General features: G+C 44.2%; 1 protein-coding gene across 16 annotated transcripts in view; it reads right to left on the bottom strand.

Annotated features, from left to right (window-relative positions):
• The window catches only part of BIN1 (bridging integrator 1), a 219,188-nt gene that overhangs the window by 72,518 nt on the left and 121,948 nt on the right, over positions 1–24,722 (bottom strand). For all 16 annotated transcript variants that reach the window (XM_056861325.1, XM_056861329.1, XM_056861333.1 and 13 more), the window contains exons 3-5: positions 16,069–16,123; positions 14,987–15,081; positions 8,402–8,497 (exon numbers count right to left, since the gene is read on the bottom strand). In XM_056861325.1, coding sequence (XP_056717303.1) covers positions 8,402–8,497; positions 14,987–15,081; positions 16,069–16,123 — 246 coding nt within the window. The remainder of the gene's footprint in view (positions 1–8,401; positions 8,498–14,986; positions 15,082–16,068; positions 16,124–24,722) is intronic.

Below are 24,722 nucleotides of genomic sequence, written 5' to 3'. Positions count from 1 at the left end.
GGGGGGGGGGAGAGGTTAGGGTTGCCAGGTCTCAAGCCACCACCTGGAGGTTGGCAACCCTAGGGGAGGCTACACAGAGAAGGAAGGAAGGAAGGAAGGAAGGAAGGAAGGAAGGGGAGGGAGGGAAGGAAGGAAGGGGAGGGAAGGAAGGAAGGAAGGGGAGGGAAGGAAGGAAGGAAAGGAAGAGAAGGAAGAGAAGGAAGAGAAGGAAGGAAGGAAGGAAGGAAGGAAGGAAGGAAGGAAGGAAGGAAGGAAGGAAGGAAGGAAGGAAGGAAGGAAGGAAGGAAGGAAAGAAAGAAAGAAAGAAAGAAAGAAAGAAAGAAAGAAAGAAAGAAAGAAAGAAAGAAAGAAAGCAAGCAAGCAAGCAAGCGCAGGCTGGGAGTGATGGGGGGGGGAAGAGCCTTCACAGCTTCCCCTTCCCCAACACACTCACACACATAAACACACACACACACACACATATGCAAGCTCCCAGCCGCGCCCGGCTGGGAGCAATGGGGGGGAGCATTCGCGGCTTCCCCTTCCCAAACACACACACGCATGCACGCGCCCGGCCGGGAGTGATCACGGCTTCCCCTTCCCACACACACACATACACCAACACACCCGGACGTGCAAGCAGCCGGGAGCGATCGGGGGAAGCCTTCCCGGCTTCACGCACGCATGTGCATGGCCCTGCAGTGGCAATGGCGGCGGCTTCCGCAGGAGAGTCTGTGGGCCACAGCCAATGATGTCGCGGGCCGTTTACGGCCCACGGGCCAGAGGTTCCCCACCCCTGGCATGTGGGGAGGGCATTTGGGACAGCAGCAAGAGGGGGAGACAAGAAAAATGAAAATCCCTTCCATCAGCTGAAATGCTCTTCAAAGTCTCTGCCTACATATACAACTGCTTTTGGTATGTATTTGGGTAATTAAAAACAGCCTGGCCAGTAGTGATAACAATGAACCAGGCTCACTGCTGACCTCCCATGTCGCCACCAATTGGGCCTGAGTTGATCAGTAACCACAACGGTGGCAACAAAAAACCCATGCCTCATCCTGTGTTGCAGGCCTGGGTCTGAACCAAGCAGTTTCTGCAGCGCTGGGTTCTGCTCAGCTTGCAACCAGCTGTTCAGGAGAGTGGTCCCCTAGAAACTTTCCTGTTAAGTAAAACCAACCATCTATCACTGGACTTCTTTATACATGCCAATCACCAGAGCTGCACAAAGAACAGGTGGCCTGGTAAACTGTTGCCATCTGCGTAGCAAAATAAAAATAAAAAATTACTCATTTATCTAGAGTAGAACTCTCAAACTGCAAAGCGCATCTTATTCAAGATAAACTGGTTAACATAAAAAGGAAGAGATGCACTAAAACCTAGGTAGGCATATGTATAAGGCAGCCACTGTGGTGTAAAGCAGAGTGTAGGGGGCTGAACTAAGGAGAACTGAATTCAACTTCTTGCCAAACTATAAAACTATGGGTGGTTTGGAGAAGTCATTATCCGAGAGCCCCAACCTATCTCATAGGGCTGTTTAGTTTTTATATGGGATAACTATACGTATCCACTGGGCTCTTTGGAAGAAGGGCAAATGGGGTAAGTGCATTTAATGTAATGCTGGACAAGACCATTGGATATCTTCTCGTGTTGCATACCATAAAAATCAGAGACAGGGAAGCCAAACATAGAAGGTACTTCCCCTTGCTCTGCTCCCAATCAAATTTTCTAACTTTTTCAGAGCAAAAAGTGGCCCACACCATAAGAACTGCATTTCTACCACCACTTGACATAATGGAAGAGATTCATTCCATTTGCACAGGTAGATGTTGCTGTTTGAAGGAACTGTTATTCCTTCTGAAATACTAGGTAACATTCTAGAATGGAACGACTGGCATTAAGTATTGTATATGTCATTCCTAAGGGACACTGAAAACAATTCAAGGGATTTATACAGTATTATCTCCAAACACATGTGGCTTTTGCTCTGTTTATACCCCAGCCTGTACACTGTGCTCTCTCGCCCTGCCAGACCAGATATAATTGTCATTTCACGCTTTCTCTCTACTTTAATTAAATTTCACAATATAGTTCTGAGTGATGCTGCTGGCCATCTTTCAAGAATTCTGCCAAATTACAAACCAGACAGATTTCAGATGATCATAATAAGGAAGACGTTTTCTGTTAAGTATTTGGCCTAAGCCCATTAAAAATCCACTGACACCCACTCCCAACCTGCAGCACAGGTTCACCTCACCACATTTTCCCCAGACGTTTTAATTTGTGACACAAATTACTGATTCAGCTTAACCTCACACTCCAGCAATGAGTCTTTTCAGAATCAACCTCTAGAGGAATGTATAACAGGTAGTTGCTCTAAAAGGTAAAGCACCGGGTCATTCCTGACCCGTGGGGTGACGTCACATCCCGACATTTCCAAGGCAGACTTTGTTTACGGGGTGGTTTGCCAGTGCCTCCCCCAGTCGTCTTCCCTTTACCCCCAGCAAGCTGGGTACTCATTTCACCGACCTCGGAAGGATGGAAGGCTGAGTCAACCTTGAGCCGGCTACCTGAAACCGACTTCCACAGCAGACGGAGAGTAATTTAGTTGAGAATAAGTAATTTAGTTGAGAACTTATCATCAAGATCCTTGATGGAGGAAGAAATTAATATCTTGGATTTATGTTTATCATTTGTCCCAACTCCACTATACAATAGCTTTCAATGACCAAATTAATCAGGTCATTGAAATTAAGAACTTTTTAAAATGATACCCAGAATACTTTCATTAAACATTTTCATCCAAAATCTACATCAGTTCTCCCTAGGAATTACTGGAAATGCTACGTTTTTCCTCAGAAGTGACATCATGCCATCAGGCCAATTGCCTTTTCCCCCCTTCCCATGCCAATCAGAGCAGTGGCCGGAATTAGGAGCTGGGGCAAAGAGTCCCCCAACCCCACTGGGGACTTGGCAACCCTAGTGCAAAGTAACCAGCGTGCCTGCTCCAACCTGAGGAGGGAGAAGCCATCTGTCTCAGCCTTGGTTTCTGAAGCCTTGCCAGTTATGAAGCCACTGCTGTTAAACGGCTTCCAGCAAGTAGCTTTCTAAGGCAAAGGTTACTTTTGCTACTCTCTGTGGCATCAACCAAACAAAAATGCGCTATGAAGGATGATGCATGCAGCTGCTTAAGGCTACATGAAATAGATAACCATGAGAGTGAGGGAAAGCCAGATATGGACACTGCAGAAGGGGATTAAATACGGTATTTGATTTCACTGGGATGAAGCCAAGCTGACCTTTTCCATGTGGGAACATAGTTACAAGCCCTGCCCATATGGCAAGTACATTTCCTTTACAACTTTCTCAAAGCCATTTGATTCTTGGGAAAGGAGCACTCACAGGATAAGGTCTGGTTCTGGGAAAGAAAGAAAAAACTTGTAGAAAGGGACTATACCTTTCCCTGGATAAAAGAGATTTTTACCAGATGCATGCAATGATTCCCTCAAGTGTGTTGCCAACAACAACAGATCCTTCACAGTTAATATTCCTTGGGGTGCAGAGGGATGTTTCAGAGAAGAAGGAAAAAAGGGGCAGAGGCATTCTACCCTAGAGGCAAAGGAAAACTTTAAATATGATGATGTACACAAGGGGTCCCCAATCTTTTTGAGCCTGCAGGCACATTTGGTCAGTGCAGCAACAAAATGGCTGACACAAAAAGGCTGACCCCTGATGTACACTATCATGTCGCTCAGCCACAAAGTCAACTTTGCATGGCCTTTATTTTCCATTTTTTTTGAAAGTTATAATCTTACCAACTTGAAATAGCTCTGCTTCTGCACCAACTATTATTCAAGATCTGCAAGTAGGTTGTAGGTTGGATCCTAGACTCTGTCCAGAAGGTACTCACAGATCGCTCATAAAGATCCCTCCCCCTCAGCAGTCCCCTGAGGGCCAAACTATGTGACACTTTTTTCCAAGTTGAGTTTGGGTTCCCCTGACCCAACTCACATTTTTCTCATTCAGACATCAACTGCTGGGAACAAATATCCTAAGTACCACAGGAGCCTGATTTGGATTGGGACCATGGGGAGGAGGGGGAGAACGGGGTTCCTCCATGCCACTTTTCCAACTCAAAACAGTCCTTGGGGTGTTTTTTGCCCCAATGTGGGCTGCAACTGCACACGCAGCCCCCAGGGCCATTTTGCATCAGAAAAATAGCATGGGAGTAGGCTGAAGCCCTTTTCCACTGTGGCCATGATTCAAGTTGGACCTTTGCATACCTTGGGAAATTAATTCCTAGAAACCAATGTCTGACTCAGGGGAATGAGAGTCGGGTTGAGGGAACACCGACCCAGATCAGGAAAAAAGTCATACCTTGTTTAATCCTAAGACCTCTGAACACCTACTGCTTGGAGTCACAGGGGCAGCTGTGAACAGAGGGACTCAAGTGATGTCACCGCTCTTTCAGTAGTGGAGCTCCTGCTGGGGCAAGAACAAAGCGGAGGCAATATTGCCCAACTCCCTTTACATACAGGCCCATGGAATTTTCTGCACAGGGTGCCCAGGACTCCAACCTATGCTTGCCGGAGGTCTCGGGATTCTCAGGGGAAGAGAGAGATGGGCAAGGTTCACACCTGCCCTGATTCACAGTGTGTAGGGTACAACGCTTTACTCATATTTTCTATTTAGCAAATACTGCAGAACACGGGATCTGTGCTGGGCCCTGTGTTGTTCAATATCTTTATAAATGATTTGGATGAAGGAATAGAGGGGATGCTTATTAAATTTGCAGATGATACTAAATTGGGAGGGGTAGCAAATATGGTAGAAGACAGAGCCAAGATGCAGGATGATCTTGACAGGCTGGAGAAATGGGCTAGAACTAATAAAATGCACTTCAACAAAGACAAATGTAAAGTTCTGCATTTAGGTAGGAAAAATCAAATGAATAATTATAGGATTGGGGAGACTTGTTTGAGGAATAGTGTGTGTGAAAAGGATCTTGGGGTCTTAGTAGACCAAACACTGAACATGAGTCAGCAGTGTGATGCTGTAACTAAAAAGGCAGACACAGTCTTGGGCTGCATCAACAGAAGTATAGTGTCCAGATCACGCGAAGTGATGGCATCGCTTTACTCTGCTCTGGTTAGACCTCAACTAGAGTACTGTGTTCAGTTTTGGGCACCACAACTTAAGAAAGATGTAGACAAGCTGGAACATGTCCAGAGAAGGGCAACAAAGATGGTGAGGGGTCTGGAGACCAAGTCCTATGAGGAAAGGTTGAAGGAGCTGGGTATGTTTAGCCTGAAGAGGAGAAGACTGAGAGGGGATATGATAACCATGTTCAAGTACTTGAAGGGCTGTCATATAGAGGAGGGTGCCGAGTTGTTTTCTGTTGCTCAAGAAGGTCGAACCAGAACCAACGGGTTGAAATTAAATCAAAAGAGTTTCCGTCTAGACATTAGAAGAATTTTCTAACAGTTAGAGCGGTTCCTCAGTGGAACAGGCTTCCTCGGGAGGTAGTAAGCTCTCCTTCCCTGGAGGTTTTTAAGAAGAGGTTAGATGGCCATCTGTCAGCAATGCTGATTCTGTGACCTTAGGCAGATGATGAGAGGGAGGGCATCTTGGCCATCTTATGGTCACTAGGGGGGGGGGGAGTAGTTGTCAATTTCCTGCATTGTGCAGGGGGTTGGACTTGATGGCCCTGGTGGTCCCTTCCAACTCTATGATTCTATGATCTGTGCAGAAAATATGTTCCACCCTAAACTACTTCTTTTTAAAAAGCATTGAGAAAGGTACCAATGCATTAATGACCATTTTTTATTTTAGAGCCCTGACTATGAAACTGGAGGGGGGGTGGGAGAACCCTGAATAAATTTTGTGACTAGGCTAATTTTATATACACTTTAAATGATCAGTTAAAGAAAATGCAACTGCTGCATTCCACAGCCAGAGGTCAGAGCGATGCAAAAAAAAAAAAAAACAACGTTTCACTAGGAATACATTAAAAGAAGGAACCTAGAGAAGAGAAAGTGGAACTAGTGCATAACAAAACACAGCAGTGAACATCTGCCAGGAAATTAGGCAAGAATTTCTCATCATACTTATGCTTTACACATGCTTTACACATTCTGTGGAGTTAAATGTAACAACAGCCCTATTCACTTGCTGGACAAATACATGATGTTGGACATTACATGTTCTATACAGCAATTATATTTTATCTATCAAAATTAGGACAGGGATAGGTAAAGAACGCACATCCTGCCTACACATCAGACTTCAGAATGAGAGTTGGAAGGGGTCTTACAGGCCATCTAGTCCAACTTCCTGCTCAAGGCATGTTGCCAACCTCCAGGTGGCACCTGGATATCTCTTGCTATTACAACTGATCACCAGATGACCAAGATCAGTTCTCCTGGAGAAAGTGGCTGTTTTGGAGGGCGGACTCTACAGAATTATGCTCTGCTGAGGTCCCCGCCCCCAACCCTGCCTTCCCCAGGCTCCACCCCCAAAATCTCCAGGTATTTCCCAATCCAGAGCTGGCAACCCTATCAATGCAGGAAATCCAAAAGATCCCCAACAGCCCCTGAAGACCTCCTGGCAGGAAGCGCCTACCCCACCCAAAAGTAATAGGTTTCATTGTTCAGCTGCTCTTACCATTATGAGGTGTCTTCTAATGTTCAACTGAAATCTACCCTCTTGTATCTTAAGCCCATCATATGTTGTCTCGCCCTCTAGAACAGCAGAGAAACCCCTTCAGGTATCTGAAGAGTGCAGTCACACTCCACTCAGTCTTCTCTCCTGGCTAAACATATCCAGTAGTGGAAGAAAGAAGAGGGGAATAAAACCCAACCTAAAAACAGAAGCTGGGTACCCAAGGCTGGGTGGAAAGAAAATATATGTGTGTGTGTGTGTGTGTGTGTGTATAAATAATGAAAATATAATTTATTAGAAGCTCTATATAAAGGTTAAAATTATTTAAAAGCATTAAAATAGCACAATGGCATTTCCTGAGGTTGATAACTGTAACCACATACCAAACGCGTTTCGGCTATAGGGCCTTCATCAGTGGTTAATTAAAACCTTTGTTAACTGTTTGTATATGTACTTATTAATTTATTTCTGTAAATGTGTGCAGTCTTAACAAAGGTTTTAATTAACCACTGATGAAGGCCCTATAGGCCAAAACACATTATTGCCCTCCTCCGAACAGGTTTTGATCTTACATCTTTCTTAAAGTGTGGCACCCAGAACTAGACACAGTAATCCAGACGAGGTCTGACTATCAGGGAACAGAGTTAAACTATTACTGCTCATTATTCAGATTCTATGTTTCTCTTATAGACTAATCCTGAGTGGGTGGGTAGTTAGGGGACAGTCAGGGATAGCGCATCCACATCGCCTTTTGAGAGGCTTCCCAGCCCGCCCACCCCAAAAAAATAGGGAAAAAATTACTTTTTACAAAACCCCATTAAACTTCTCCATTGAGTTTACGGGGCTACGCCAGCTATTTTGCAGGCGCAAGTAGCAGCAAGTAGCCGCTTGCAAAAAGGAGTATTCCCAGGCCAATAGGGCTTAGGGAGCTGACTAACGTCTGCCCCCAGGAATGCCCCCTTGGATGTTGGCATAAACACTTTCACTGGAAAAACGCAGCAGGGCAGCGCTGCTGCGTCGCTCCCTGGTGCTGGCATAAGTTGCCTTGCATCAGCGCCCATGCCACTTTAGACCGTGCAAGTGGCACGGATGCTGGTGCTGTGGTCATGCTAGCTCCTAATCAGCTCCAGCCCCCCCACTCAGGGTCGCTTAGTTAATATGGCTTAAAATGACATTTGACTTTTTTTGCAGCCACATCACACCACTAACTCGCACTCAGCCTGCAAGTGAATCAAACTTGTTAAAGATTCCCTCCATCCAGTGGCAGACTGGCCATTGTGTCAGCTTGCCCGATGGCAAGTGGGCCCTGTGGGCCCCTGATGAAGTGGGGCCCCTTAAACATTAGACAATACGTTAAAAATAAAAATTAATAAAATTAAATGATAGCCTTATACTTGTGGGTGGGCCCCCTTTGTCTCCTGGCAACCAATATTTTTAGACCCAGTCTAAAAATATTCCATCCCTTCATCAAAGACAATTATTAAAAGATTTATATGTTAGTTACACATTACATCCAACACTGGCCCAGAGGTAAGTAGCTGGATGGAAGCCTGTTCCCCCATCCCTCCCTGACCAGAGTCATTTGCCTGATATGAGAATTGGACTCTCAGCAAAGAATCCTTATTTCCCCCATGATAGCTCATAATAAACAAAGTAAGATCTCATACAGATAGTTTTCTTATACAACTCTCCCCTGGTGTCCCCCGTCCCCCAATACACACCAATATTAAAAAAGGAGTACAGGAGAGTAGATAAAGATCCGTACTTTTATGTCTGGGAATTGGCCGAGGTAGGTGTCCATAGTTAGCAGTGCCTGATCCACCAGCTTCTGATGGAAGTCTGTCCACAGCAGGTCATTGTTCTAAAAGACAATTGAGAACGTCTGTGACCAACCACACAGCCACATTGGTACCATTACATGCACAAAAAGAAAGTGTTGCATTTAAGGTTAAATGTCATATGTTATACGTGGCAAACCCAACAAGCACACATTTGCACCAAGCTGCAGTCAATCTAGTCTCCCTAGGTAATACACATTTGGCAACATTTGCTTACTTCACTTTTAGGTGTAAAAATGTAGCTTCAGCTACATCCACATGGTGATGATTGTCCATGTAGTTCTCATTGCTACTGCAAATGCACAGCACAGTTTGCCAAGCATTTTCCTTGTCTCAGCCCCCTGTGCCACAAGCACCACACACACACACCAGCGGAGGTAATTGCTATATCACTGCAGTGACATTAAAGCAATATATCAACTGCTGATTATTTTAAAAATCTCTGCAAGGGTTCAGAGAGGGGGAAGGAAATGGGACCGGTGTTTTCAACCTGTTCATCAATGACCTGGAGTTGGTGGTGAACAGCGAAGTAGCCAAGTTTGCAGATGACACCAAATTATTTAGGGTGGTTAAAACAAAATCGGACTGTGAAGAGCTCCACAAGGATCTCTACAAACTGGAAGAAGGGGCATTAAAATGGCAAATGAGATTCAATGTGAGCAAGTGTAAAGTGATGCACATTGGGGCAAAAAATCCCAACTTCACATATACACTGATGGGATTTGTGCTGGCAGTGACAGACCAAGAAAGGGATCTTGGGGTGGTAGTGGGTAGCTCGATGAAGATGTCAACCCAGTGTGTGGCTGCTGTAAAAAAGGCAAATTCCATGCTGGCCATAATTAGACAAGGAATTCAGAATAAAACTGCTGATATCATACTGTCCTTGTACAAATCTATGGTGAGGCCACACTTGGAATACTGTGTACAGTCACCACACCTAAAAAAGGATATTACAGAGCTTGAGAAGGTGCAGAAAAGAGCAACCAAAATGATTAGAGGACTAGAGCAACTGCCCTATGAGGAGCGGTTAAAATGCTTAGGGTTGTTTAGCTTGGAAAGAAGGCGGCTGAGGGGAGACATGATAGAGGTCTATAAAATTAGGCATGGTTTGGAGAGAGTGGACAGGGAGAAATTTTTCTCCCTCTCCCATAATACTAGAACATGGGGTCATCTGCTAAAGCTGGAGGGTGAGAGATTCAAAACAGATAAAAGGAAGTATTTCTTCACACAATGCACAGTTAAATTGTGGAACTCCTTGCCCTAAAATGTGGTGATGGCTGCCAACTTGGAAGGCTTTAAGAGGGGAGTGGACATGTTAATGGAGGAAAGGGGTATTCATGGCTACTAGTTGAAATGGATACTAGTCATGATGCATACTATTATCACCAGGATCAGAGGAGCATGCCTATTATCTTAGGTACTGTGGAACACAGGCAGGATGGTGCTGCTGCAGTCATCTTGTTTGGGGGCTTCCTAGAGGCACCTGGTTGGCCACTGTGTGAACAGACTGCTGGACCTGATGGGCCTTGGTCTGATCCAGCAGGGCTTTTCTTATGTTCTTATGGTGGTTGCAGGGGATTGAGGAAAGGAAAGTGGCACTAAAGTGGGAGTAACCTTAAAAATACAAACTGTTCCATGTGAACAGCATGAAAAGGCATTTGAACTGCAATCTTTCCAAAAATATCATATCAAACTAGGTTTTGGAAGATTGGAGGGGAAAAGCTGAAAGGTGTATGATTACAAGATTACATCATGTGGCCAAACAAAAGAAAACCCTCTAAAATTATGGAACAATCTGGTCAAGTACTGTATATCTTGAAAGGCCATTAGATTACACATGGTTAACTTTTCTCATTGAAACCAATGGGACTCAAAAGTACTTAACTCTGTCTAGATTGTGCCTAAGATGTATAAAGAGGCCCCAGCTCAATGTACATTCAATTCACTTACTGCCTTTGAGTACATAAAAGGGGTCCTACAGCAACAACACAAAATCACAGCATCTAGCAAGTGGGACAATTCAAAGGAGGTACAACTAGAGAAAGGGAACTATCATAACCAGGTGTATTCAGAAATAAGTCCCATGTCATTCAGTGGGACCTTCTCCCAGGCAAGTACCTTTCGGATTCTAGCCAAAGCCACTCCCAGTGAGAAACCCAACAGTTCAGTAGCAAAACAGCCTCAAACATTCAAACAATACAGCTCCAGCGCCCTCAGTAAAAAAGGAAGGGTAAAAAAGTAAAAAGGAGTGTTTGCTTCACTTCTGATTAGGGCAAGCTGCTCATCTGCAAGAGCAAAAAAGAAATAACCTCTGGAAGCTTAAGGCGGGCAAGCAATTGGGACAGACTCTGACAAAATCTTCATCCAGTGTCTCTGTGGCATGGCAGCCAATGGCCCAAACCCCTGGTCAGTCACAGAGCTTGATGCATACCTTTGGTCAAGTCATCATCCCTCACTCTCAGTCAACTTTGTTGTGAGGACACAAATAAGTTTTGGTTGAAAAGTACTCAAAACACTGAGGGGTATTCTTCATGGATATTTGCTGCTGCTTCGACGCTGTTTTGCGTCGGAGGCAAATTTTGGTTATTCACTGCAGAGCCGTGTTTTCACTCACTGAGCAAAATAAGCCGGTTTAAAAGAGAGGCAATCCAAACCACTTCTGAGCCGTACTTTCCAGTAAAAGAGCGTTTTTTTGCTCGGATGCCCATGAAGAAATGTTTGCTTCGCTCCCCGGGACGTCTCCTTTCTCCTCCCCCAAGAACGGTGATTGGCTGGGGGAGTTGCCACTCTAACAGCATCGCACCGGCAGGAGGGAGACCCAGAGCAGACTGGCTGCCCCTCTTCAGAAGGGTGATGGGGGTTTTGCCGCTCTCAGGATTCCCCTCCCCAACACACACACACATAGGATCGCACCGGCAGGAGGGAGACCCAAAGCAGACTGGCTGCCCCTCTTCAGAAGGGTGACGGGAGTTTTGGCTTGGGTTTGCCGCTCTCATGGTCCCCCCCCCAAACACACACACACACATAGGATCACACCGGCAGGAGGGAGACCCAAAGCAGACTGGCTGCCTCTCTTCAGAAGGGTGACGGGAGTTTTGGCTTGGATTTGCTGCTCTCAGGATGCCCTCCCCCCAACACACACACACAGGATCATGGGAAGAGTGGGCGGGATTAGGCGGATTTGGAGCGGTGAGTCATGAGCGGCAGCAGACGTAAGCAGCGCAGAGAAGTGCGCTGTTTCTCCCGTGAAAAATTGGGATGGGGGGAGAATCTGCACTGCCATGAAGAAGCTATTTAAATCAGTTTATTATTTGCTCCGGTTCGAAACCGAAGCAAAATCCACCGTGAAGAATACCCCTGAGAAGAACTACGTGTCCTGCCTGCTCTGTCCTGGCTCCCAGCTTCTGTGCTGGGAGGAGTTTCAGGAAGAAACAATAAGCTATTATTAGGTGTTGTTCAGAAATGTCTATTGTTGCCAACCTCTTTTTCCGATAAGGCTACTTTACCTTTAAAAACCACTTTTACCCACAGACATGCATTAAGCACAGACTACCTTTTTGCTTGCTTCATCACTGGGCAGCATGAAAAGCCAAACACATTTCTGATAGTCATGGAAGCTCAATAGCGACGGTGGCTGGGAATGAGTAGTGATAACCTTATCTGTGACTAAGGTGGCCATCCTCCAGGAGGGGCCTGGAGTTCTCCTGAAATTATGACTGGAGTACTAGGAGACTGCTGCTCAGCCCCTTGGCCTTTGGCCTGTGGGGTCCCGCAAGGTTCAGTCTTGTCCCCTATGCTCTTTAACATCTACATGAAACTGCTGGGTGAGGGCATCCAGAGATTTGGGCTGGGTTCTCACCAATGTGTGGATGACATTCAGCTTTATTTCGCACTTTCAGCTGATCCCAGGGAGGATGGCAGAAACCCTGAACTGGTGCCTGGAGGCAGTTTTGCAGTGGATGAGGGCTAATAAACTGAATCTCAATCCTAACAAGACAAAAGTGCTACTGCTGGGTAGAAGGTCTGACACTGGATTTAAGAAGTCACCCATTCTAGATGGGGTTGCACTCCCTTTGAAGGAACAGGTATGTAGTATGAGGGTGCTCTTGGACCGAAGCCTACTGCTGAATATGCAGATAGCAGCTGTGGCCAAGAGTGCCTTTTATCAGCTTCAACTTGTTAGCCAGAAGTGGACTTTCCTAGACAGAAAAGATCTGGCTACTGTGATGCTTAATCTGGTAGCATCTAGATTAGATTACTGCAATGCACTCTATTCGGGGCTGCCCTTGAGAAGTATTTGAAAGCTTCAATTGGTACAGAATCCTGCAGCCATGATGCTGACTGGAGTGGGTCTTAGGGACCCCATTACTCCATTCTTGGCCTATCTGCAATGGCTCCCAATTTGTTTCCAGGTACTATTCAAAGTGCTGGTCTCGACCTTCAAACCCTGTACATCCTGGAACCAACATACTTGAAGGACTGCCTGTTCCCTTATGAACCCTCCTGACCACTACGTTCTTCTTTGGAGGCCCTGCTTTGGGTGCCCCCACCTTCAGAGATTAGGCAGGTGGCAACCCAGGGGAGGACCTTCTTGGTCATGGCATCAAAGTTCTGGAACTCTTTCCCCTGGGAGATTTGTCTGTCCCCTGCTGTTGCCATCTTCTGCCAGTGGGTGAAGACGTTTTTTGGTGTTGTTTGGGATTCACTCAGTGATCCCTCCTTCCTGACCAAAGTTTTCATCGCTATTTTAATGTCTTTGTATGTATTTTAACTCCATTTTTAATTTGTTTGAATGATGTATGTTGGGGGGTTCATTTTAATGGTTTTAAAATGTGATTTTATCATGTATGTTTTAAATTGTTAGCTGCCTTGGTGGCCTTTGTGAGGGCAGAAAGGCAGGATATACATGTTGTAAATAAATAAAATGACTGAGCTCCAGGCTACATCAATCAGTTCCCTGGAGGAGATGGCAGATTTGGAGGGTGGACTCTATGGCATCACATCCCCAAAGAGCTCCTTCCCATCCCCAAATTCTACATTCCCCAGGCACTGCCGTCAAATTTCCAAAATTTTCCCAAACGAAGTTGGCAATCTCAGCTTCACATGTGTGTAAAGTGCCGTCAAGTCGCAGCCGACTTATAGCGACCCCTTATGGGGTTTTCATGGAAAGAGACTAACAGAGGTGGTTTGCCAGTGCCTTCCTCTGCACAGCAACCCTGGTATTCCTTGGTGGTCTCCCATCCAAATACTAACCAGGGCTAACCCTGCTTAGCTTCTGAGATCTGATGAGATCGGGCTGTACCATGCTGCCTTCCCTCCTGTGCTTCACATAGACTGGCCATTTTACAGCCCATTTTACATTAAGCTCTATCTATGCAGCCAGGAATCAGTTTCATTTATTTACTTATTTATTTACTTTATATACAGCTTATATCACTCTTCTGTCCTCCATGTTATCCTCACAACAATCCTGTACTGTGTAGTGATAACCTTAACTGTGACATCATTTCCAGGGAAACCCACATGTGATGGCACTCCTAGAGCAACATGGATGTATATGCGGATGGCCAAAATTACAGACTCTCTACATGGTAAAGATATGGATGAACTTAAACAAACATGGTCAAAGGCCGCCGCATATTGGGATAAATTGGCAAAAACGGATTTTAAAGGTATAGTTAATGAATATAGATTAATGTGCTTTTTAATTAATGAATGAATAATAACAGATTTTTATATACTGTCATAACACCGCTCCGGAAGTCCAATGGTGGAGGGCACATAGGTGGGTGGTAGTGGTTTGGGCACTATAGACCTCTTTTAAAAGATAGTAAATAATGTATTAGCAATGGATGTAATAGTGCTCTGTATATGTATTTGTGTATTTTATGTTCTTTTTTTGTATTGGATTATGATTTTATTATTGTTTAATTTTTTTCTTTTTTTCTTTCTTTTTCTTATGTTTAATTATAAAAAATAATAAAAAAACATGATGCCACTTCCTAGAGTGATGTGACATCACTTCCGCACACTCCCCAGATGTGACATCCTGCTGCACACAACACCAGCACCCACCATGCCCACCAATCTCATGCTGGGTGCCAGCCATTGGCTGGTGACCCTAAGTGTGCAACTGGCTCAAGACCACCCAGCAAGCTTCCATGGCAGAGTGGGGATTCAAACCTAGGTCTCCCACATCCTAATCTGACCACTACACCACCCTGGCTTTCAGTAAATGTTCGAAGTCCACACTACAGTTGTAGACAGGAAACTGGAGATAGAAGTGTCTTTTAGTGCCACGTGCATTGCCATTTGAAGGATTTTAACCAACATTTTATGCTTGCATTGTTGCAATAAGGAACTTAAGATGATATGACTGATTCACTCACAGCGCCAGAAACCCCAAATCATCTCAACTCTTTACTCAAAGAACTATGCCCCCCACACACAAGCAACACAGAAAGGATATTCATATGTTAATTATGTTGACTCGTGATGGCATAGCGCCTCACCTCTGATATTTTGTTAGTGTCATCTCTGCCAGGCCAGTCCGGCTCATACACTTCTTGCAAACACTCTGTCAGTTTCTTGGAAGCCTCATGCATTGCTTGAAGATAGAAAAGAGAAATTCAGAATTTTTGATGACGCAACAACATCCCATCAAGAACCCTTCCGAATGAGGAAGAAAGAGAGTCATGAACCTCTCTTATTGACCAAGGACTCAACCCAACCCCAAGTGAATTATTTTCTAGGCAAGAAAAATAGAGTTTAACACAAAACACACACACACACACACACACACCAATTGTCATTGGGTGTAACATTTCTTCCTGTATTGTGGAAAAACAGAAATAAAAGCATCTTTGATACAAAATGGTATTTTTAAGCCACCATTGTTTAAAGAAACTATCTATTGCAAGTGGTCAGTTTGCAGCTGAGAAGGTGGGTTTTTTGTTTTGTTTTGTTTTTTGTATTTTGCTGAGTTGCACTTTACAAATAATTTGCTTGGCTGAAATAAAAAAGCAATTTCATTTTCCATATAGTTATTTAATATTAGGGATGGAAAACCAGAGAAGTCCCATTTGACTAATTCTGTTAACCAGGAACAAAACATTTTTAAATGCTAACAAAAATACTACAGAGAAAAGGGAGAGAAGATCCCCATTAGGAAACTCCAGGCCAACTCCTTGCTCCCGGGAATTTAGGACTTTAAAAATACCAGTTGCCAAGCAATAGGAAATGCTCCACAGCTCAAATAGCTTGACAGCAAGAGCCATGAGCATCTGTGAATGCTACTGCAGTCTTGTTTGGACATTGCATTTATGTAGCATGTGCTCAAGAGATAAGTAGTTTCTGTGCTAGATTAGAGAAAGGGAGCAATTGTTGTGACCTGCTGACCACCTCCGAACTCTCTGCTATTGCTTCGCTACATACATGAAATTTCCTAACATCAATGCAAGACCAACTTTTTGGCTGAAATAACCAAGAATAAATGTGATGCATACAAGTGCTGGTTGTATTTGATGTTATTTACCTAACAGCAGAAGGTTCTATAAATGCTATCATGAGATTAATTTTTTTTTCCAGACTTTACCTTTTACTGATGCCAAGTATGTCCGGAGGTCCTTCTGCAGCTTGGAGCCTTCATACTGAAAAGACATTAAGCAGAACCAGTGACTAGACTGCATAACAAAAGGACAGCATCAATCTGTAGTTCATATAAAACAGGAAACATCATAGCCCCTAGTGAAAAGAATACACAGCTGGGACTTTCAGGGAGGGTTTGCTCAAAAGGTTTGACAAGTACTTCTGTGAATCCAGCACACCAGCAGAAGTTCTACCACCCTTCCAGATATCTCCAGGAGATAACCACTCTAAGTAACAATATAATTCGAAAGGCAGCATGCTAAAGTGGTTAAGAGTGTCAGATTAGGATCTGGGAGACCCATGTTTAAATGCTGACTCTGCCATGGATGCTCACTTGGGCCACTCTCTCAGCCAAGTATACTGCCCAAGGTTGTTGCTGTGAGGATAAAATGGAGGAGAGAGAATGATATTGTAAACCACAACTGGGGACAAAAGTGGGGTATGAATACCTACATAAATAGAACTGAAATGAATATTTACAAATATCTGAAATTTGTCAAATTTTCTAATTAGTTTTGAATGTGAAATTTCATATTCAAAATGTGATTTTATATTTTGAATATTTAGATTCAAGTCCAGTAGCAGCTTAGAGACCAACAAGAGTTTCAGGGTATAAGCTTTTGAGAGTCAAAGCTCCTTTCATCAGATACGAGTAGAAACGGAGATCTCTGACTCGTGTCAGATGAAGGGAACTTTGACTCTCAACAGCTTATATCCTGAAACTCTTGTTGATCTCTAAGCTGCTACTGGACTCAAATCTAACTGTTCTACTGCAGACCAGCGCAGTTACCCTCTGAAACTATCTACATTTTGAATATGTCATTTTACTCAAAACTTTGTTTTACTCTTGACCATTTTGGCAGGAACTGGGAAAAATTTGCTGTCCCCTGTTAGTTATCTAATACTGCATGTCAATGATCAAATACAATCAGAGAACAGAATGCTCTTGCACATTATCTAGCAAATGCTGCCAGACAGCATTGTGCACCAACTATTAAATGCTGCCAATGTCAACCATTAAATACCAAAACTGGATATCATAATCTTATCATAACCCTCTTTGGAGAATAGTCAACAAATATTCAAGAGGGCAGATAATATCTGACAACCCATTTTCTAGAGGGGAATATTAAGGATTTGGGGATCTGTTATGTATGCAGAGGGAAGCAAGGCTCATGTTGAGCTTGCTATCTTCTCCAGGCTCCTTCGCCTGCGATTCCTATTGGACAATGGACTATAGCCGCCCAATCACGGACTTGGCTTCGCCTGTGTCCCCATTGGACTATAGACTACAAGGGGCCAATCACGGACTTGGGGTGTGTGGCTCCAGGTGGCTGGGATTGGCGTATAAGCCAGGGTGTTGTGCAGTTCCAGTTCAGTTCAAGAGAGTTCACTCAGTTATGTTCTAGTGCAGCACAGTTCACCAGAGGTTGTTAATAAAGGGGTTGTTGTTGGAACTCCGTCTCTGGTCTCATGTATCACCCAAGCATACATAAAACTGGCGATGAGGATGGGATTCAGCTGGTAGGCAGCCTGGCTAAAACCCAGCTGAAATCACAGGCGAGAGCTGGTAGACAGCCCGGCTAGTCCAGCTGAAATCACAGGCAATAGCTGGTAGGCAGCCCGGCTTGACCAGCTGAAATCACTGGTGATAGCATGAAAGGGAGACACAACACACAACTCGTGGTCACATAGAAAGGTTTGACACATCCACCCCGGAGAGGTGGGAGAGCTACGCTACATGGCTCACGTTTTCTGCAAGCTAACAGGATCACCGATGCTGATCTGAAATGGACGACATTCCTCCGTGGGTGCGGAGCTGACACGTTTGTACTAGCACAGGTGCTACTGTCTCCCACCAAATTGGAAGAGACGCCTCTCAATGTCATCCTAGAGAGCCTGAGGAACCACTTCACACCAAAACCGTCTGAGATCACTGTGGCAAGAATTCTTTTTTATTGGTTTGGGTTAATAAGAACCATTTTTATATTACAATCTATAGCTTAAGAAGCCTGTGACTGACCTCTACCTTAAAGGGCACCGGAGATGGCATTTGGTAGGAGCTGATTAAAACAAAGCACACTAGTTGCTTGCAATTATGTTTTAGGGGGAAGAAGGTCATTTAGACAGGTAACAAGCTATCTGTTAGATTGGGGGAATTTGCTTAGGTACACAGGCTTCACAAACAAACAGTTGAGAGAGACTCTTTTGAACTACGTAACTTATTTGGGAACAAAAAAAAGAAAAAAACAAACAAGATAAAGCCATGATTTGTGAAAACTCATCTCCTGAAGTATTTTACGGGAGGTGGTCGTTTTGAGACCCCTTTCTCACGGCTCAACTTATAAAAGGCTAGTCCAGTTGCCCAGTCCCTCGTCCTTCCACGGAGAGACCACAGACCCATTGAATGGTTGCCATCTCTGTCTCTCTCTCTGGAAGTGACCCAGAGGCCTCTGTAACTGTTTGTCTGTACATCAACTTGTGTGTGGGTATGTTAATTTATGTCTTATATATTTAGTCAAGTATTATTTTTCTCTTTGCCTTACAACCTTTGTAAGTTCAATAAACCTATATGCTTTACTGCTATGTGTGTGTGGTCTGAGACTGTCCTAAGTACATGGTCTGTGTTTCCTATTACATTCTCTGGCTTTGCTTTGGTAAGAGGCAGGCAGAGAAAATCCAAACACAACGAACTAAAAATTTCTCACGTCAATCACCAGGCGGAATGCTTTTTACCAGCATAACCAAGCCCCAGACGAGTCCGTCGCAACATACATCATGGCCCTGTGCAAGGCTGCCGGCTACTGCAATTTCGCCAACCTAGACACCATGCTCAGGGATCAACTGGTTTGTGGCCTTCGCGGTGAGAAGGTCCAGAGACACCTCTTCGCAAGGAAAGCCGTCACATTTAGTTCGGCCCTGGAAGAAGCCTTGGCAGGGGAGGCAGCTGAGATTGACTCACGAGGTGCGCTACATCAACCAACCAATGCCAACTGACCAACCAGTTCCAGTCCAGCTGAATGGCGACAGCGCGGTGGAGGAGGTCAAGAGGCTGCATTCCAGAGGGTCCAAGCACGCCAGCTCGAGGACCATGACAGGGAAGCAGTGCGCGAGCTGCAGAGACCAGCACGACCGCCAAACATATAGGTTCTGCAAAGCAAGGTGCCAAATGTGTGGCAAGGTTGGCGACATCGCTAGAGTCTGTCACTCAAAGAATCCAGACAGTGAAGACCAGCCATCCCACTCGTCACAGGATGTCAAGCCTGGGAGGGGCAAGCATACAAAGGGACACTCTGAAGCGGCTCATTCAGAGTGTGGAGTGCGACAAGTTTCACTCAGTGAAGAAAAGCAGCATAACAGTCCAGATCCAAGGTTTCCTGTGTGAGATGGAGGTTGACTCGGGATCCCCCCTCTCCATAGTCTCAGCCAACACATTTAAACAGCTGTGTGCCAAAAGGAGAGCACCCCGCCTACATCGAAACAACCTCGTCCTCACAGATTTCCAGAGGAGAAGGGTTCCCATCAAAGGCATCGCTAGGGTCAACATCCGCTACAAGCAGTCATCCAGAAACCTGTGACTCATGGTCGTTGAAGGGCAACGCGGCAGCCTCCTGGGGCTCGAATGGTTCCAGGACCTGGCAATCCATGTGATCGGGGTTTCACACAGCGACCAAGTGCAGTCCGAGGCCGGCGGGAAGGAAGGTGTCTGGAATGCACCAGTGGGCCACTACATGGGCCCGTCAATGGGTCGTCAATGCGAGTCAAGTGTTGCACCAATCTAGGTCCAGCCCCGGCGACTGTGCTGCATGCTCAAAGCAAGCCAACGTGTTTCCGTCAAGCTACACCACTGTTCAGAGTGGGGCATTAGCCATGCTGATGCCCGCAGCTGCCTTCCCCAGGGCAATGTGGTCCCTGACCTGGACTGCATGCATCCAGCATCTGATCGACAGTCTCCAGCGACTCCCAGATCCCTGGTTCAGGGACGAGCCTGAACATGCCAGGAACTACGGCTCAGATTTTATGGGTGCCAGCAACCGCCACAGCAACCAGCTACGATGCCAGCTGGCAGACCCATCGTTGGATGGGGTTGAAGCAGGTCAGTGCCTTTCAAGTGACTATGCTCTTAGAATCGACCCCTTCCTGAGAAGGGGTATGTTATCTTATTCAGTTAGTCACCTACTAAGCAGGACTCAACTACTTTACTCACTTTAAAAAGTAAGTCTTTTTATTGACGTGCTCCAATGTAATTTAATGTGTATATGCAAGTATTACAAAGTCTTAAAATTCAATAACAATGTATACAGTAAAGCAAGCAAGTTCTACATACTATTCAGTTATAAAATCCAACGCTTAAAATACAACAGTTAAAGAAGTCTGATTTAGTTCAAAGTATCTAATTCACATTCTAGAATAATATATTTGTAAAGTCATACATACCAATACCATCTTCTGAGCCTCCCTTAGAGGTCTGAAGTTCTAGCCCTCTCCCTGCCTGTATTTATACTGTTTCAGTCACCTTCAATGAGCTTGAAACTAGAGCTCGAGCAGGAGACAGTTGTACTGCACATGCTCAGTGGCTTCCCTTTAGATTGCCTTATAAGGACTTCCACCAGGCTGTTTTGCTAAACCTTAAACAGTCGGTTTTGAATCATGTTATTTCTCTATATAATCAATTTTGCCATCATTCTCATCTCCAGAAAAATACGTTGAGATTGAACCTATTCATGAAATTCTAGCATCATGTATTCATGTTTAAATCATAAAATACAATATATTGTTTACATTACATCATTACATCTTAGTCAGCATAGAATACCCTTGGAATGGAGAGCATTTCAGCACTTGAAGTCATTGGGAAGGCAGGGAGCAAACACTCTGTCCTGTAGCTTAAAGAATGCAGGAAGTGTTGCAAAGGCTTTTCTCTCTAGCCATTGAAAAGGCTGAGAAAGGTCATAGAAAAAGGCAGAAAGTACTGCTAGCAGATCTGCACTGACACTGAAACCTTTGACAGAGTAATTCAGAAACATAAGCCTCTGGCAAAGAATATCTAGGCATTCTTTTCCTTTTAAAAGGAAATTAAAACCTCTGCTGTATAGTTTGCAGTTTATATGTGTAGCTTGGTTTTACATTGAATATTTCTGCATATGTACAACACTAATTCCATAGTTCATATGCTCTAATATGTCAAAGCCTGTAACAGTCCCAGCACCATCGGCAGAACATTGACTGGGAGGAACCCTACAGCGGCTCCAACAACGGTACAGATCCCTCCCCGGGGGACTTAGCTACCTGCAGGACTTTAGCCTCACCACTGTCAGGTACGGGGCAACCAAGAAAAAGCTCCCTCTGTTCAAAAGGCAAGTGGTTGTTGTTAAGAGTGGATGTTTTAAGTGTTTATTGTGCAAGCTTCACAATTTTCCAGTATTATTCTGGTAAAAAGCCTCTGTTCTCTCCCTTACCCTTTCTCAGGAGATACACATCACAAAGATGAAACCATCAAAAAAGGAAAAGGTCACACACTGGATCCCTTTCACAGCTATATTTAAACAAAGGTTGATCAGGATTCTCAACTGCCACAGAAACAGCTGTGAAGCTTCAAAGGGTGGCTGCAAAAAGGGGGAATGCCAAGTCTGATGGCAGACACACATGGGAGATCCTATTTCCATTTTGCTCTCATCCTTCTAATGGGGGGAGGCTTTAAAGAGAAGAAGCTCAAAGGACATCTCACAGGACATCTGCTTCAGAAGGTACTGATCTGGGAACAGACATTTTCCAGCATCATCACCCTCTCCCTTCTCCCCCCTGAATAAATTTATTCCCACGAGTTTGCTTCCTATTTCTCATCTGATGCACTCTAAACTAAGCAAAGACCACACTGCCATTTCCATTGGTGTGGTGTCATGCAAGCCACACTTTGTGCAGAACAGACCATCCTGTTGATGCTAAGCTGACAATCCAGGGACTCTCATCCCTGCTGCTGAGGTAGCAAAACTGCCTCAGGAGGGAAATTTAGTTAAAGAATTATTTGCTACTATCACTGTACTGACATATTAGCCGCAAGTAAAATTTATTTATTTATTTACTATCACTGTATCCTGTTACATCCAAGCAATACTATGTTAAATCAAAAGGTGAACTTGGAAAAGCATAAAAGTGACGCAAAAAATATCCCATACTGCTCATGGAACTGAGACTGCAATCCTACGCACACTTATTTGGAAATAAGACTGAGTGAAGTCAGTGGGACATTTTTCCAAATAAATAGGCACAAAATAGGGCTATATGATATATTAGCTGTAGCAGGAGCAAGTGTGGGGTTGGGGAATCATTTTAGAATGCTAGCTTGGACTCAAGTAGACAATGTTATTGAGATTTGTGTGCATTTGTTTGTATATATGATGTGCATTTAGAAAGAATGGAATAGTACTTGTAGGCCAATGACATGTATTTTCAATTTTAAAAGGAACAGAGGTAGGCACACATGATTCCATTCCAAAGATCAACACTTTACCAAGATTTTACAGAGGTTTAGCATTACACCAATACATTACCCAATATGCAAGAGCATAAAGCATGTCTTAGAAAATGAGCTGAGATGTAAACTTGATTGAGCTGAGATGTAAACTTGTTTGTACACTAACAAGTTGGCTTCAAGAGCTCAAAAAGCAGGACTTCCGGTAGGCTTGTTTGAACGAAACGCAGCTTCTCCCCGGTACTCCTGGCGGAGAACCAAGAATCATCTTGAAAAGGGCCCCCCCGCCCCCCCCCCCGATTCCTAAACAGTGGAACGGGACAACAGGATTACTCCTGCTGCCGATCAAGAGCGGTTTGACTCCCGAACTCTCCGAGAGTGCTTTTTTAAGACTCTCGGAGGCTCGGATGCTGTCGCTGCCGGCTAAAGGGTTTACATCGCCGCAGACGCTTTCTTGGCATAGGTTTCGCTCTCACCTACCCAACAACATCATATAACTTAATAAAAGCAACGAAAGCCTCGACCTTCGAAATCCTAGTGAGTACTAAGAACTTCTTCGCTTAACTATCTACAATTAAATGAACTTATTACCGGCTGAAATGAGAACATGACCTCCCACTTAAATATTAGAAAGGACCTTTGGATTTAAACATATTTCTATGTAAAACTGCGGCAAAAAAGTTTTAAAAAATACTGATCGGGGTTTGACTAAACAAAAGTCTTGGAACTGATGTACAAACCTCCAATGAAATGATTGGAAAACTGGTAGAGAAGGAGGAAATCCCACCTCTTTGAAATGGCGATTGAAAGGAGAAGAAATTAACTGCGACATCACATAGAGTTAACTGCTCCTGGCTGTGGACAAGGAACACTGGCAGCAAAGCGAAGCCGACGGACCGGAAATGCTCCTCCCGGTGTAGCAGGTAAAATCATTCGACTGCTGTGGACACAGAGAGGAGGAGATAGAAAGTCCGAGGTACTTCCTACTTCCTGTCCTAGAAGCCAACCTAGAGCGTCCTGATACTCTATGGTACATGGATTTTTAAAATTAAGTTTTCTACTGCAATCTGAAAGCTAATTTTTAAATAAACCAAGCGAAATAGGTGGGAGAACTTGGGACACTTGGACTATTGAATTTAAATGGGATTGGAGCCGCATTTATATTTAACTTAAGCTCTGCTAGTTTGCATGTCTACACCAAGGCAGCGTTCAGGCTCTTTACATAGCCCAGCAACAGCCAAGCCGACCACAGACATGGCATCAGACAAACTGGATAAAAAAATGCAAGACCTTTTGACCGAACAGACTGAGACCTTCACCAAACTTATGGAAAAGCAGATGACACAACAGACTGAGCTGCTGGCTGGAAAAATGGACAATGTTACAAAAGAAGTTCAAGAGATGAAGACCCAGATGACAACACTTCAAACAGATATGAAGGCAATGGATACCTCCTTCAAGAAAATGACTGAAGAGCATAAAGAAGTTAAGAAAAAAATTGAAATGCATGACAAGCAACTGAATAAAATGTTGTTACAAAAGGAATCCACGAAAGACCAATTAGCAATGATGGACATGAAAGTCAGTGAACCTAACCTACACATACGAAATTTACCTGAAGATTGTGGTACCACCAGAGAATCACTTATAAAAGAATTAGCAGGGATATTCCACCTAAATGACCAGGAGTTGGACAATGCTGTGAATAGAATTTACAGGATGCCCTTGCCTCCAAACTTAAAGAGCCAAGGCAAGCGATGTGATGATATCTTTTTATGACATTAGGATGAAGGATATGATGATGCAACATCACTATAAAGATCCAATAATTTTGGAAGGTAACCCACTGATTTTATTAAAGGACATTCCAAGACACCTAATGACAAAACGGGCACTGTTCAAGGATTTTACATCAACTTTGAGAAAGAGTAGAATTAAATATAGGTGGTTGTTACCACAAGGCCTAGTCTTTACCTTTAAGGAGGTGAAATTCACCATAACAACTAAAGATGTTGGGAAGTTTATGAGGAAATATAAAAAAGAGTTGTCAGGATCTACACTGGAACACCACCAAGACTCTAGCCAAGATGATGATGAGGAATCTTCAAAAGGTGCAGTAGGCGGACTTT

The sequence above is a fragment of the Euleptes europaea genome, chromosome 15 (genome assembly GCF_029931775.1).
Source record: "Euleptes europaea isolate rEulEur1 chromosome 15, rEulEur1.hap1, whole genome shotgun sequence".
NCBI lineage: Eukaryota > Metazoa > Chordata > Lepidosauria > Squamata > Sphaerodactylidae > Euleptes > Euleptes europaea.
Note: the sequence above shows the minus strand (reverse complement) of the source record. Positions and strands in the feature narration are given on the sequence as shown.